At 37.3% G+C, this 16410-nt stretch overlaps 1 protein-coding gene across 1 annotated transcript; it reads left to right on the top strand.

The window, feature by feature from the left end:
• Positions 1–5297: 5297 nt before the first annotated feature.
• Positions 5298–6230, top strand: LOC126068025 (olfactory receptor 2AJ1-like). Its single transcript, XM_049870369.1, has one exon. It carries the CDS (start codon positions 5298–5300, stop codon positions 6228–6230), a length of 933 nt encoding a protein of 310 aa, XP_049726326.1.
• Positions 6231–16410: the final 10180 nt, after the last annotated feature.

The following is a 16410-nucleotide window of genomic DNA, read 5'->3' as shown; positions in this document are numbered from 1 at the left end:
TAATTTTGAGGGAAATTAATTGGGTACACAATTGTATGTTGATTTTTTTTTCCTCTTTTAATACTAAATATTTCACTCTATTCCTTTCTTGTTTGCATGGTTTATGACAAGAAGTCTGCTGTAATTTTTATCCATGTTTCTCTATAGGTAAGGTATTCTTTTTCATTGGGCTTCTTTCATGGTTTTCTCTTTGTCTTTGGTTCGCTGCAATTTGAAGATGATATGCCTAGGGATTGATTTTTTTCTTTATTTATCTTGTTTGTTATTTTTCTGGAGTTCCTAAATCTGTTTATAATTTGAAAAATTCTATTATTACTTCAAATTTTAGTTCTGCTATATATATATTGTCTTCCAGAATTCCAATTATGCATTTTTTATTTTCTGAAATTGTCCTATAGTTCTTGGATATTCTATTTTGCTTTTTCCATTGATTTTTCTTTTTGTATTTCAGTTTAGTAGTTTCCTATTCACTCATATTCTGTCTTACTGATTCTTTCCTCAGCTGTGGCAAATCTACTGATGTTTCTGTCCAAGACATTATTTCTTATAAAGTGTTTTTAATTTCAAACATTTTGTTTTGCTAATTTTTAGAGTTTCCTGCTCTCAGATTATGTTACCAAATTTTTATTGAATTTTCTCTACTTTTTCCATTAGAATCATTAGTATATTAATCATAGTTTTTTTAAATTCCCTCTCTTAATGCTTCAGAAATCAAAGTCTTATTTGAATCTTTTTCTGACATTAGCTTTTTCTCATCTTTGTTTTTCATGTCTGTTAGCATGACTTATATACTTTTATTGTTGAAAACCTATGTGATATTTTCAGTAATAGGAACTAACTTTTCGTGTTATGTTTTATGGTGGTCTGGCTAGGACTTGGACTGTGTTTAATGTTTTCCCAATCTGTAGGCCTGGGGCTTCCAATTCCTCTAGTTTTCTTTTTTGTCTTCCCTTTCATATTTGTGCTTCCCTTAGACATTTTCCTAAGATAGGGTTTATGCCTTGCTGCTCTTTCAGCTGTAATCTACTGTTATTCTGGAGACCTACTGATGTGGTGTTAAGATCTGTGAGTAGAGACATATTCTATAACCCTAGGATTAAAATACTTGTCTTTTCATGGGCTTGTGTTCCTTAGCTTTCCCCCTCTTTGGTGAAACAGGAAGACCAGAGGGGGCTAGATTTGGGTAAATACCTCCTTCCCTTAGGTGGGATAAAGCTTTGGTAAAGTCCTTCCACCTAACAATAGGTTCTCTTTTTAATGGAGAATTCCTGAAACTTATTTCAAAATGGTTAGTTTTTCCCTTCCCTATCAGAGCTGAGAAAAGATCATTCTTGGCTCTTTGCTATGAGAAGTTGGCAGGGATCCTAGTCCTTAGAGTACAAAAGAGTGTGGAGAATTTTAAATGCTGTAGTCCCCAGTGGTTAATCACTCTTACACCAGCGCACACACGGCCTCAAGTCATTCATCATGTTTACCATTTAAATGTTTCTCCCAATTTATGGTCCCTGTGTTTTCTGCTTCAGGTAAGATTTTGGCTGTGATTCTCTGGATTTGTCTATGACTGCAGATATAGGGGTGGTCGTGTGTCATGAGACCTTAGCTGCGTGATGAGTTCAATAAAAAAAGTCAATGATTTTCAGTTTGTTCAATTTTTTTTTCTATTTTGAGAATGGAAGTAACAATTTCTGATGTCTTTACATGTTAAAGCTGAAACCAGAAGTTCTCATTATCTTTTTAATGATGATATCAAACAGCCTATTTATTTTTTAAAACAACTGGCTATTAGTAGTTTTTGTTATTTGTTTGTTTGTTTTTAGATTCACTTAAATCTTTCCTCACCAATCATTTGACAAATAACATTCTCTGGTAGATACTGCACATAATCTTGAAATATCTGAAATTTTTTTTGTTTTGTTTAGTATTTTTTTGAATCATGAAGGACAGCATTGCAATTGATGCACAGTTTACCTAAGGGATCAGAGCTGCCGACAAGGGGTATTTTCTCTGAGGACTTCCTGTGGAACAATAAATTGGCTTTTGGTTATTGAAACAATAACTTCATGATATTTAACTTTCTTTGTTAAGGAGAATTCTGTGTTTCTGATATTAGAAGAATGGCGAATGGTATCTACAAAACTTCATAAGTAGAATCAGTTTTCTTCATATAAGTAAGTAAGGGTAATTTTCTCAGGAATTTTTTTTGGAGAAAACGTGTTAGGATTTCTTAAGCTGCGTAATATACCTAGTAAATAAAATGAAAAAATCTCTAACAAGCTATTATCAAATTAGAAAAAGTCATTTAATGAACGTGTCTTATTGAGTTAGAATATAGTTTATCTATATAAAGTTAATTTTACCATATGATGAGACAGAGGCTAATTAACTCATTTTACATACTAAGGCAGTTTCTCTTACATAAGTTGATAAATTTTATTTTGTTTTCAAGCATACATAATGCTCCAAGTCTAGAGTAGGGAGCAACCCAGTCATGCATTAAACAATGTAATGTGTATTGAGATAGATATCCCAGAATTTCATCACCAGTGTTGAGAGACTTTCACGACAGACTTTTTTCACAGCTGAATGGAATAAAGTTTGCGAGATATCTGTAAAAAAAAAAATCATCTTAATAATACATAAATAGTCACCTAACTAGAGTTATACACTGTTTTATCTCAGGACATATACGTATTAACATTAGCAGTACAACACTAAATAAACATGAAAATTGGGTGGTTGATTTTATTTTGTCTTCATGGGACAGGGGTCATATTGGTAGACTCTTCAGGTATTAACAGAAGAAATTTCCCCCAAAACTAATATCTTTTTATGGATTGTTAAACTTGCTAGTGAGTTGCTTTATTTTTTAATTTTTATATTTTCTATACTATCTTGGGTTTTTTGATCTATTACAATCATGAATTAAACTGATATTTCAAATATGAGAACCATATTTTATCAAACCTAGGTTGGACTGTTTTGGGACAAAGGCCTTTTAGTTGCTTCTTATTATATATATAAGTTAGAAAAACTTTCAGTGCATAATATCTGAAACTATCAAAAAGTATTTTAGAATAAATGGCAAACCACACTGTCCATTAAGATGTATTTTAATAAATCAGTCAAATCGGTCCAGGAACAAGTCTATCTGGAAATGGAAATATAAGTGCCCACCACATCCTACTAAAGGAAAAGAATGGATTTAAAAGACTCTTGAAGGTTTTTCTTTTAATTCTGTAGATTCTACAATTCTATTTTTAATACATAATACTTATTGTTTTCTTTGTGTTAGTGTTAATAGGTTGAGAAGCCTAGGTGAATTTTAAATGAGAGTTAGAATAAGGTATTGGAAGAGCCTAAAAGATACCTTTAGTTTGGAATATTTGATCTTAGAAAAGTTATTTAAGCTTTCTAAGACTCAATGTTTTAAGTATTAAGATATAGCCAGTTCACCCCAGGGACTTCCGTGCATTCATTCATCCATCCATCCATGCATTCAGTAACTCATTATTCAACAAATGATTTTACTGAGAAAATGCTCTATTCCAGTGTCTCTGCTAAGCACTAGGTGGTGAGAGTATCGTAGATGTTCTTCCTGTCTCCATGTTACTTAGAGTGCATTGTATTCAGTATGATGTATAACAAAGTGTTTGGAAAGCTACTAAGGCTATTCAAAGAGCTATTATATCTACTTTGCCTACTTCCCTTTATTAAATTCATTTCATCCATTTTAATATAGTCAATGAGGTAGTTTTTGGAAACCAAGTTATTTATATTTACACTTTATGATTTTTCTTTTTTATACATCACATCCAAGAGAAAACTTAGCTTGAAAGTTTATCTAAAAATACCAGCATTTTATGTTCATTACATATTTGTTCCTCAAAACAGTGCTATGATGCAGACAGTGAAAGTATGCTTTCTTGTAATGTATATTACTTCAAAAGGTACTTTAAGTTATTTTTGGAATATGAGGCAGGAAAGAAAGCCTTGTGGTTTTCTAGCAAAGACATAAAGAGATTGCTGTTGAGCTATCATCAGTAAGGGCAATGATTCAATCATTGTACCAGCAGTAGAAATGAGTTTTCATCGTATGACATGCCAATTCATCTCAACAGTCACAGACAAAAACACTCTTCTTTCAATTTGAAACCATATAAAAAGAGACTTATGTAAGCAACTAGCCTTCCAGATTCCCCTTCCTTTAGGGAGTTTATCTGTTTGGGTCAATTACAGCATATGTTAAGACATTTCAAAGAGTACTACTTACCTTCTCCAGGAGAAGGTCATCATGCTTGGCAGAGTACAGGGTCAGCGGAAAAAAGGAAGACCCTCAACGATGTGGATTGACACAGTGGCTGCAACAATGAGCTCAAGCATAACAATGATTCTAAGGACAGGTCAGGACCGGGCAGTGTTTCGTTCTGTTGTGCATAGGGTCACTATGAGTCAGAACCGACTCGATGGTACCTAACAACAACAACTACTTACCTAATTTCTCTTATGTTTCTAAAATACCTTCTTATACATAGCCTTAACCATAGAGTTGATTCAAACTGACGGCAAACCCATGTGTTACAGAGTAGAACTGCTCCAAAGAGCTCTTTTGGCTGTTATCTTAACGGAAGCAGGTCCCCAGGTCTTTTCTCAAAAGTGCCTCCAGGGGGGGTTCTAATCTCCAACCTTAAGGTTACTCAACCCATTGCCACTCGATTCCTAGATGAGTGCAAAACATTTGCACCACCCAGGGACCTCAAAAATGTTCTCTTAGAGGAGATTTTTATTTTTTTCCTTTTTGCAACATTCAGAATTCTGCAGGTAATTGGATTGTTGATAAGAGATTTAACTAATGACAACTATGCCTTTATCTGACTGAAACTTTCTCCAACTTTTTCCATGCTTTTGCTATACAATTTTTTGGTACAGATACTAATGCCATTTCTTTAAAGGCCTTAGTTTTAAGGAAGTTTACTGTAATTACTTGTTTTATGGAAATTTCAGTATCAAGAAAACTTTAATAGGAAATGTTTTCAAATGCTATTTTAAATATAAACAGTGATGATGCCTCCTCCCCCAGTGTGACAAATTTCATATCATGGAATGGTCTCTTAGGAGGCCTTAGGGAAGTCAGGGGAGAGGCAAATATATTCATAGCTAAAAAAAAAAAAAAAAAACAAGAAAATGGATGTGAGATGTTGGAAAATGAGGAATGATTTTATTTGGCATAAGTTTTAAAATATTGTGAACATAATGTTTTTTGGAAATTTCTCCAAAGTTGCCAATAAAAATAACCAAGAATGTCATGCCAGAACAACCAGACATCAAGGAGTGATTTCATCCTCTTAGACCTGTTTCTTGGCACTCAGGCTCCCTGGATCCTATTCACTTTCACTGTGCTTGCTCTCCTTATGGCCTTGTTTGGTAACACCACAATAATCATCCTTACTAGGGCTGACTTTTGTCTCCACAGCCCCATGTACTTTCCGCTCAGCCAGCTATCCATTATAAACTTCTTGTATACCTCCACATTTGTCCCCAAAATGGCACTCGCCTTTCTATCTGGGAACCACCACATCTCCTTCATTGGCTCTGGTGCTCAGCTCTTCCTCTTCATGACCCTGGTGGGAGCAGAGTGCCTTCTGCTGGCAGCCATGGCTTATGAGCATTACATGGCCATCTGCCACCCACTGCGCTACCCCATCTTCATGCGTCCCTTGATCTGCCTGCTCATGGTGGTTGGGTCCTGGCTGGGCGCACTGCTAAATGCCTTGATTCATGTAGTCTACACACTGACTCTCTCTTACTGCATCTCCAGGGAAATACATCATTTCTTTTGTGAGATCCCAGCCCTGTTGAAACTGGTCTGTGTGGACACTTCCCAATACGAAAAGGGTCTTTTTGTCAGTGGTGTTATTTTTCTCCTTCCTCCCATCTCAGGCATCATGGCTTCCTATGGAAAAATACTGTCCATCGTACTGGGAACAGGCTCAAGTGTGAACCTCAGGAAAACCTTGGCCACTTGCTCTTCTCACATGACTGTAGTGTCTCTATTCTACGGGGTTGCAATCATCAAGTACCTTCTGCCAAAGTCCTACCACTCCCCTGAGCAAGATGTGCTGGTCTCTGTCTTCTACACCATACTTACACCTGTGCTCAACCTCCTTATTTACAGCCTGAGAATCAAGGACGTCTCCAGGGCCCTTAGGAAAGTTCTCAAAAATAAGGAATAAGAAGAAGATTTTTACTTTCCAATATTTTTTTTTTAATGAAAGCATTTACATTTAAATAGTGGGATTTAACATATATAGATAGAAAGATTGGTACACAGAGATAGATGTATAGATACATTTCATATACATTCAATTACAGAAGCCAGATATTTTTGAGAAATAGAGGGCTGACAAAAACATATAATTCTGCATCTAAGACTATTAGACATTTTCTTCTTTTTAATCATTATATGTTTGTAATAACAAAATATACAAATGAGTCTTAATTATGTAATATATCAAATGTATGTTTTATTTCTATGCAAAAATCATAATAAAATGTTTAAAAATACATAGATCTTCAGATAGAGAACCATGATTTTCTTAAATAATTTCCTCAACTAGGAATTTAGATTTCTTCCAAAGATAGAATGATAAATTGTATAATAATGAGTATTTTGAAGTGTATATATATATATTTTAATTTTAAATTATTTCCTAAGGTAATCATGGCTCAAATCTCCTGACATGGAATTATTAACTCAAAGTATATCAATAAAGTTAAAAGTTTTATACATAAATTTATTAAAATGAGCTTTGTGTGTTTGTTTAATGTAATTTAAAATTATTGTTTCATTGTAATCTTTTGTGAAAAATAATAGAAAAATTCCTACTACCATGATATTTGCAATGTATAGTATTGTTAGTACGGAATAAAGTTTTGAGGGAAATGTATGATTTGTATTTAATGAGTATAGGGTTTACAATATACACTTTACTTTTAATAGATTCAAATTGCTATAATTACACCTTTGCTAAATTTTTTCTTCTGAAAAACTTCCATATACCATAACTTTCCCCTTACCATCGTGTTTATCATTTTTAAAAAAAGTTTAAAAATTTTATTTTAAAACAATTTCATATCTTGCTGTTACTATTTCTTCTAAAATAAATTTATTGTCAATCATAGCTTTTATCACAAAATGTTAATTCATTTACCCTTGCAAATGATTTGATTAGACTACCTATATATATATATTTTTTTCTTGATGAGTCCAGATTTCAATTTCTTGTTTGTAGTTTCTCTCCTGATCCACTCCAGACCTGAAAATATAATTTCCAGAATGTAGTAGCAGGTTCTGATATAACATTAGATCCTGAACTCACTTTGGGAACCCTGGTGGTACAGTGGTTAAGAGCTACAGCTACTAACTAAAAGGTTAGCAGTTCAAATCCACCAGGTGCAACTTGGATACCCTATGGGACACTTCTACTCTGTCTTATAGGGTAGCAATAAGTTGTAATAGACTTGATAGCAACAGGTTTTACTGAATTCATTTTATAGTATATAGTCACCCATATACATATTATTTAGTTCAACAATTAGGTTATCAAACACTTATCATTTGTTAGTCTCTGGGCAGGTCATGGTGCCACAACTAGTGATGTTCATTGGCTCCAAATACTAAAAGAAAAATGAGTAATTATGGTGAATACTTAGAAATTTATTTCATCTAATAAAAAGCAAATGTACTGTATTTCTGATTTTTGATGCTGTACTACTACCATCCATTGCCTGTATACAGTCATGCTTTCTTAGCATTAGAAATACTTGTTTGCTTTTCTGTGAGAGAAAGAAATTTACAAATGAGAGAAACTTTGGTGAGGAAAGAAGTCACGTGCGGCCTCTGGGGGAGGTTGAGGAACACATTCAGCATTGCATAATCCACTATATCAGCTGATCCCTTCTTGTTTTCTTGAGAAGTTTATTGTATACTGGCAGAAAAAAACAAGTTAAGAGAACATTTTATTGTGATACACTCAGTGACTATTTTTGAAAGCTGGAAGTATTCTTTTATTTTTACCTCTCAGGAAAATATTTTTGATGCAAAAATAAAACAGATTGGCAGAGATCTTAATGACAAGTATAATTTCCAAGACTATTTCCTTGTCTCTGGGGCTTCTAATTAATTCTTTAAAATATGAGGACATAAGAATTTATTTGGGAAGCTGGGGCCAAGGTGGCAGAGCATTCAGATGCTTCTGGTGATTCCTCTTACAGCAAAGACCCAAAAACACAAGTGAAATTATTGTATATACGACAAGCTAGGAGCCCTGAATATCAAAGGCAAATTTAAGAAATTGGGCCGAATGGCAGGGGGAGGGAGAAACAGTTCAGAAGCAGTGAGGAGTTCCTGGACCTGACTTGGTGAGAACCAGCATCCCTCAAGCATAATCCCCTGGCACGACCACAGCAGGGCTGGTGTTAGCGTTTGGGATTCAGTTACCTCAGAAAGAGAGAATGAGCCACACAGAGTCTACTCATGCCTCCAGAATCAGTGAAGAACTGCACTCTCAGCAAAAAAGAAGTGCTTATGTCTAATTTACCACATGGATCAAATAGCACCCTGTGGGAAAGAACTCTCTCCAATTTATCTGATCCCTCCCCCTCTGCCCTAGCTCCCAAGCCAGCTTCAGTGGCTGTTGATTTCCCTGGGCCTGAGATAGGTCCTGCTGCACGCCCTGAACCATCCTCCCAGCCTTGGAGAAGGAGCAAATTAACAAATGGGGAAAAAATAATCTGCCAGCTACCCTAAGCTCCAAACTCAGGGCAGAAGCAGCTCCTGTCCAGGCACAAATGGTCCACAGACTTTGAATGCCTTTTACCCTTGCATGGACCTATGTGGACCCATTTCAGGAGCAAAGGCCCTTGTTGACAGTTTATAATGGTGTATGTGCCTGAGGTCTGACTTCAACTGTTTCAGCTGTGTGGTGGAGAGGCGGACTTTTGATGTTTGACACTGCTCTACCTATTAAGCAGGGTCCTTACCACCCACATCAAGGGCCTGAGGATTGGTGGCTCCACCCATGCCACTAAGCCACTCATGAAAGGCGTCCAAGAATGAGTGGTGCCTCCCAGTCTTTACAGCCAAAAGAATTGGGTGCCTATGGTCTGGTGCAGAGACTACCCATCTGTGGGCTCTAGAGAACAGGGACATGCTTTCCTGACAGATATGTGGGGGATGGTTGCCAGTCCCCTGCCTTGACCAGAGCATGACCCCCAGCTGCTACCATATACCTGTGCCTACACCAATCAACCCTGGTCCTCGAAGACTGTAGGAGAGAGCCTGAACCACACACTTGGTGACCAACTACCTGGACACCTGAGCTGAATTCATACAAGATATGTGAATGGAGTCCTAGGCTCATATACCTGGTAACAGCTGTAGCCATCTGACGAAAGGACTTTAGAGCTTCAAAGGTGCAAATAATCAAGTTAGCTCACTCAAGCAATCTATTTGGGCATACTAAAACAAAACAAAGAAAGAAGCTAGGACAGTAAGCAAACATAAAAAAAATACAGTAACATAAATAGCTCAGAGACAGCAATAAATATCAAATCACATAAAGAAGCAAACCATGATCACTTCACCTTCCCAAAACAAAGAATCAAAGAATCTTCCAGACAAAGAGATATTCCTGGAATTACAAGAGGTAGAATAAAAAATGATTAATATACAGAACTCTTCAAGATATCAGTAAGGAGATCAGGCAAAACACAGAACAAGCCAAGGGGCACAGAGATAAAGCAGTAGAGGAAATTAAGAAGGTTATTCAAAACCATAACAAAAAAACTTACTAGGCTGGATGAATTTATAGAGAGAAAACAATCAGAAATTCAGAATATTAATGATAAAATTTCAGTTACACAACTCAATAGAAAGTCAGGGGAGCAGAATTGAGGAAAGGAAGTCAGAATTAGTGACATTGAAGCTAAAACACTTGGAACCAATATATTCAAAGAAAAATCAGCTAAAAGAATTTTTAAAAAAAGAAGAAACCCAAAGAATCATGTAGGAATCTATCAAGAGAAATAACCTATGAGTTACTTCTCTTGATAGAGAGGGAAAACAAAAATACAGAGAGAATTGTTGAACATTGGTTGGCAGAAGACTTCCCTGATATCATGAAAAACAAGAAGATATATATCCAAGATGCTCATTGAAGCCCACATAAAGGTAGATCCCAACAGAAAGACACCAAGGCATATTAAAATCAAACTTACCAAAACAAAAGATAAACAGAAAATTTTAGGAGTGGCTAGGGATAGAGGAAAAGTTACCTACAAAGTAGAGTCAGTAAGAATAAGCTTGAACTACTCCTCAGAAACCATGCAGACAAGAAGGCAATGGATGACATAGATAAAGACTTGAAGGAAAAAATTGCCAGCCAAGAATCATATATCCAGCAAAACTGTCTCTCAAATATGAAGGAGAAATTAGGACATTTCCAGAAAAAAAAACAGAAGTTTAGAGAATTCACAAAAACCAAACCAACACTACAAAAAATACTAAAGAGATTTCTCTAGTTAGAAAATCAATAACATCAGGTAACAACCCAAGACTAGAACACAGGACAGAGCAACCAGGTATCAACCCAGATAGGGAAATCCCAAAAATAAATCAAGATAAAAAAAATTCTCAAAACAGGGAAAAAGAGATGCCATTATTTAAAACAACATGACAACATTAAATCAATAAAGAAGGACTAAAAAATGTAGTCATAGATCTTTCATATGGAGAGGAAGTCATGGCAATATAAAGAGATACAGCTTAAACTTAGAAATATAGGTGTAAATAATAAGGTAACCATTAAGGAGACTAACAATCCTACACATCAAAATAAAAAAACAAGAAACACATAAACACTCAGCAAAATCCAAATCAAAAACAAAGAAAAGGAGGGAAAGACAATATGTAAAGAAAAAGTACACAGCACAAAAAATTAACTGGGAAAAAAACTGTCAACAACACATAAAAAAGACATCAAAATGACAGCACTAAACTCATACCCATAAATCCATGGCCGTCGAGTTGATTCCGACTCAGAGCGACCCTATATGACAGAATAGAACTGTTCCATAGAGTTTCCAAGGAATGCCTGGTGGATTCAAAGTGTCGACCTTTTGGGTAACAGCCATAGCACTGAACCACTACACCACCAGGGTTTCCACTAAAAACATACCTATCAATAATTATGCTGAATGTAAATGGACTAAATGCACCAACAAAGAGACAGAGATGGTAGAATGGATAAAAAAAAAACATGATCCATCTATTTGCTCTCTATAAGAGACAAACCTTAGACTTAAAGACACAAACTAAAACTCAAAGGGTGGAAAAAGAAAATATCAAGCAAAAAACAACCAAAAAAAGAGCAGAAGTAACAATATAATTTTTTACAAAACAGGCTGTCAGTTAAATCCACCACAAAGGATGAGGAAGAACACTATATAATGATTAAAGAGACAATATACTAGGAAGATATAACCATACTAAATATTTATGCACCCAACAACACGGCTTCAAGATACATAAAACAATCTCTAACAGCATTGAAAAGTGAGATAGACAGCTCCACAGTAATAGTAGGAGACTTAAACATATCACTTTTAGTGATGGACAGAACATCCAGAAAGAAGCTCAATAAAGACACAGTTGATCTAAATGCCACAATCACTTGATCTCACAGATATAAACAGAACACTCCACCCAACAGCAGAGAAGTATACTTTCATTTTCGACACACATAGAACATTCTCTAGAATAGACCACATAATAGACCATAAAGCAAGCCTTAACAGAATCTAAAACACCGAAATGTTACAAAGCATTTTCTCTGACCATAAAGCCATAAAACTAGAAATCAATAACAGAAAAAGCAGGGAAAAGAAATCAAACGCATGGAAACTGAACAACTCCTTGCTCGAAAACTACTGGATTATAGAAGAAATTAAGGATGGAATAAAGAAATTCATAGAATCCAGTGAGAATGAAAACACTTCCTATCAGAACCTTTGGGACACAGCTAAAGCAGTCCTCAGAGGTCCGTTTATACCAGTAAATGCACCCAACCAAAAATAAGAAAGTGCCAAAATCAAAGAACGATCCCTACAACTTGAACAAACAGAGCAACAAAAGAATCCCTTAGGCACCAAACCAAAACCAAACCCAGCGCCATCAAGTCGATTCCAACTCATAGAGACACTATAGGACAGAGTAGAACTGCCCCATAGAGTTTCCAAGGAGCGCCTGGCGGATTCGAACTGCCGACCCTTTGGTTAGCAGACCCCTTAGGCACCAGAAGAAAGCAAATATTAAAATCAGAGCAGAATTAAATGAAATAGAGAAAAGAAAAACAATTGAAAGAGTTAACAAGACCCAAAGAGGGTTCTTTGAAAAAATTAACAAAATCAATAAATCACTGGCCAGACTGACAAAAGAAAAATAAGAAAGGAAGCATATAACCCGAATAAGAAACGAGATGGGCAATATTGCAACAAACTCAACTGAAATGAAAAGAATTAGATCAGATTACTACAAAAAATTGTACTCTAATAATCTTGAAAACCTAGAAGAAACGGACAAATTTATAGAAACACACTACGTACTGTAACTAACACAAACAGAGGTAGAACAACTAAATAAACCCATTACAAAAGAAGAAATTGAAAAGGTAATTAAAAAACTACCAATAACAACAAAAAAGCCCTGGCACTAACATCTTTACTGTGAAATCCTAGCAAACGTTCAGAGAAGGCTTAACAGCATTAATACTAAAGGTGTTTCAGAACATAGGAAAGGATGGAATTCTCCCAAACTCATTCTATGAAGCCAGCATAACCCTGATACCAAAACCAGGTAAACACACGACAAGAAAAAAAAAAAAAAATTACAGACCAATATCCTTCAAGAACTTGGATGCAAAATTCCTCAGCAAAATTCTAACCAACACAATTCAACAATATATCAAAAAAATAATTCACCATGACCAAGTGGTATTCATTCCAGGTATGCAGGGATGGTTCAACATTAGAAAAGCAATCAATGTAATCCATCACATAAATTAAAAAAAAAGACAAGAATCACATGATCTTATCAATTAATGCAGAAAAGGCATTTGACAAGGTCCAACACCCATTCATCAAAAACACTCTCAGCAAAATAGGAATAGAAGGGAAATTCCTAAACATAATAAAGGGTCTTTATACACAGCCAACAGCCAATATCATCCCAAATGGAGGGACCCTGAAAGCATTCCCCTTGAGGATGGGAAACAGACAAGAGTGCCCTTTATCACCACTCTTATTCAACATTGTGCTGGAGTTCCTCACCAGAGCAATTAGGCTAGAAAAAGAAATAAAGGGCATCCAGATTGTAAGGAAGAATTAAAAGTATCTTTATTTGCAGATGACACGATCTAATACACAAAAAACTTAAAGAATCCTCAATAAGCTACTGCAACTAATAGAAGAGCTCAGCAGAGTATGAGGATACAAGATAAACATGCAAAAATCACTTGGATCCTTCTACACAAAGACAGAACGTCAAAGAAGAAATCACCAAATCAATACTATTTATAATAGCCCCCAAGAAGATAAAACATTTAGGGAGGCGGAGCCAAGATGGCGGACTAGGCAGACGCTACCTCAGATCCCTCTTACAACAAAGACACGGAAAAACAAGTGAATCGATCACATACATAACAATCTACGAACCCTGAACAACAAACACAGATTTAGAGACGGAGAACGAACTAATACGGGGAAGCAGCGATTGTTTCCAGAGCCTGGAGCCAGCGTACCAGTCAGGTAAGGCACAAGCACAGAAAGCGGCTCCACCCCCCTGAACTAACCCCGGGAGGGGGACCAGCCGGTTCCACGGGCGGCGTGGGACGCAGCCGGTAGGAGAAGTCCCCGGGAGGCAGTGACTGATCTTGGAGCAGAAAGAGCAGCACCCGAGCCGGGGAACCGTCCCACAGGGATTTGGACTGGACGCAGCGGATTTTCTGGAAAAACTAGTTTCCCAGTGATGGCTCGGAGACAACAATCCATATCAAACCACTTAAAGAAGCAGACCGTGACAGCTTCTCCAACCCCCCAAACAAAAGAATCAAAATCTTTCCCAAATGAAGATACAATCTTGGAATTATCAGATACAGAATATAAAAAACTACTTTACAGAATGCTTAATGATATCACAAATGAAATTAGGATAACTGCAGAAAAAGCCAAGGAACACACTGATAAAACTGTTGAAGAACTCAAAAAGATTATTCAAGAACATACTGGAAAAATTAATAAGTTGCAAGAATCCATAGAGAGACAACATGTAGAAATCCAAAAGATTAACAATAAAATAACAGAATTAGACAACGCAATAGGAACTCAGAGGAGCAGACTCGAGCAATTAGAATGCAGACTGGGACATCTGGAGGACCAGGGAATCGACACCAACATAGCTGAAAAAAAATCAGATAAAAGAATTAAAAAAAATGAAGAAACCCTAAGAATTATGTGGGACTCTATCAAGAAGGATAACTTGCGGGTGATTGGAGTCCCAGAACAGGGAGGGGGGACAGAAAACACAGAGAAAATAGTTGAAGAACTCCTGACAGAAAACTTCCCTGACATCATGAAAGACGAAAGGATAGCTATCCAAGATGCTCATCGAACCCCATTTAAGATTGATCCAAGAAGAAAAACACCAAGACATATTATCATCAAACTCACCAAAACCAAAGATAAACAGAAAATTTTAAAAGCAGCCAGGGAGAAAAGAAAGGTTTCCTTCAAGGGAGAATCAGTAAGAATGTGTTCTGACTACTCAGCAGAAACCATGCAGGCAAGAAGGGAATGGGACGACATATACAGAGCACTGAAGGAGAAAAACTGCCAGCCAAGGATCATATATCCAGCAAAACTCTCTCTGAAATATGAAGGCGAAATTAAGATATTTACAGACAAACACAAGTTTAGAGAATTTGCAAAAACCAAACCAAAGCTACAAGAAATACTAAAGGATATTGTTTGGTCAGAGAACCAATAATATCAGATATCAGCACAACACAAGGTCACAAAACAGAACGTCCTGATATCAACTCAAATAGGGAAATCACAAAAACAAATTAAGATTAATTAAAAAAAAAATACACATAACAGGGAATCATGGAAGTCAATAGGTAAAAGATCACAATAATCAATAAGAGGGACTAAATACAGGAGGCATTGAACTGCCATATGGAGAGTGATACAAGGCGATATAGAACAATACAAGTTAGGTTTTTACTTAGAAAAATAGGGGTAAATAATAAGGTAAGCACAAAAAGGTATAACAACTCTATAACTCAAGATAAAAACCAAGAAAAACATAACGACTCAACTAACATAAAGTCAAGCACTATGAAAATGAGGATCTCAAAATTTACTAAGAAAAACGCCTCAGCACGAAAAAGTATGTGGAAAAATGAAATTGTCAACAACACACATAAAAAGGCATCAAAATGACAGCACTGGGGGCGGAGCCAAGATGGCGGACTAGGCAGATGCTACCTCGGATCCCTCTTATAACAAAGACACGGAAAAACAAGTGAATCGATCTCATACATAACAATCTACGAACCCTGAACAACGAACACAGATTTAGAGACGGAGAACAAACTAATACGGGGAAGCAGCGATTGTTTCCAGAGCCTGGAGCCAGCGTACCAGTCAGGTATGGCACAAGCACAGAGAGCTGCTCCACCCCCCTGAACTAACCCCGGGAGGGGGACCAGCCGGTTCCACAGGCAGCGTGGGACACAGCCGGTAGGAGAAGTCCCTGGGAGGCAGTGACTGGTCTTGGAGCAGAAAGAGCAGCATCCGAGCCGGGGAACCGTCCCGCAGGGATTTGGACTGGACGCAGGTACGCCATAAACATGGAGAGTTGCTCCACCCCCCTGAACTAACCCCGGGAAGGGGACCAACCGGGTCGCGTGGGCGGCGTGGGACGCAGCCGGTAGGAGAAGTCCCCGGGAGGCAGCTACTGGTATTGGAGAGGGGAGAACAGCATCCCAGCCGGGACACTCGGTTACGGCACAAGCACGAGGAGCTGCTCCACCCATCTGAACTAACCCCGGGAGGAGGCCCAACTGCTTTTTGGGGGCGGCACGGCCACGCGGCTGGAGGGACGAGAAGTCCCCGGGAGGCAGCGACTGATTTTGGAGACGAGAGTGCACCGTCCCAGGAGGGGAGCCTTGACGCTGGGCGTGGGGCTGGAAGCGAAGGATCTGACCGTGACTCCAGCAGGCCAGACCCCCCGGGGGCAATCTCCACACAGCCAGCACACATAGGCGACGCGCCCGCGGGAATCTCAGATATAAT

The sequence above is a fragment of the Elephas maximus genome, chromosome 2, assembly GCF_024166365.1.
Source record: "Elephas maximus indicus isolate mEleMax1 chromosome 2, mEleMax1 primary haplotype, whole genome shotgun sequence".
NCBI lineage: Eukaryota > Metazoa > Chordata > Mammalia > Proboscidea > Elephantidae > Elephas > Elephas maximus.
Note: the sequence above shows the minus strand (reverse complement) of the source record. Positions and strands in the feature narration are given on the sequence as shown.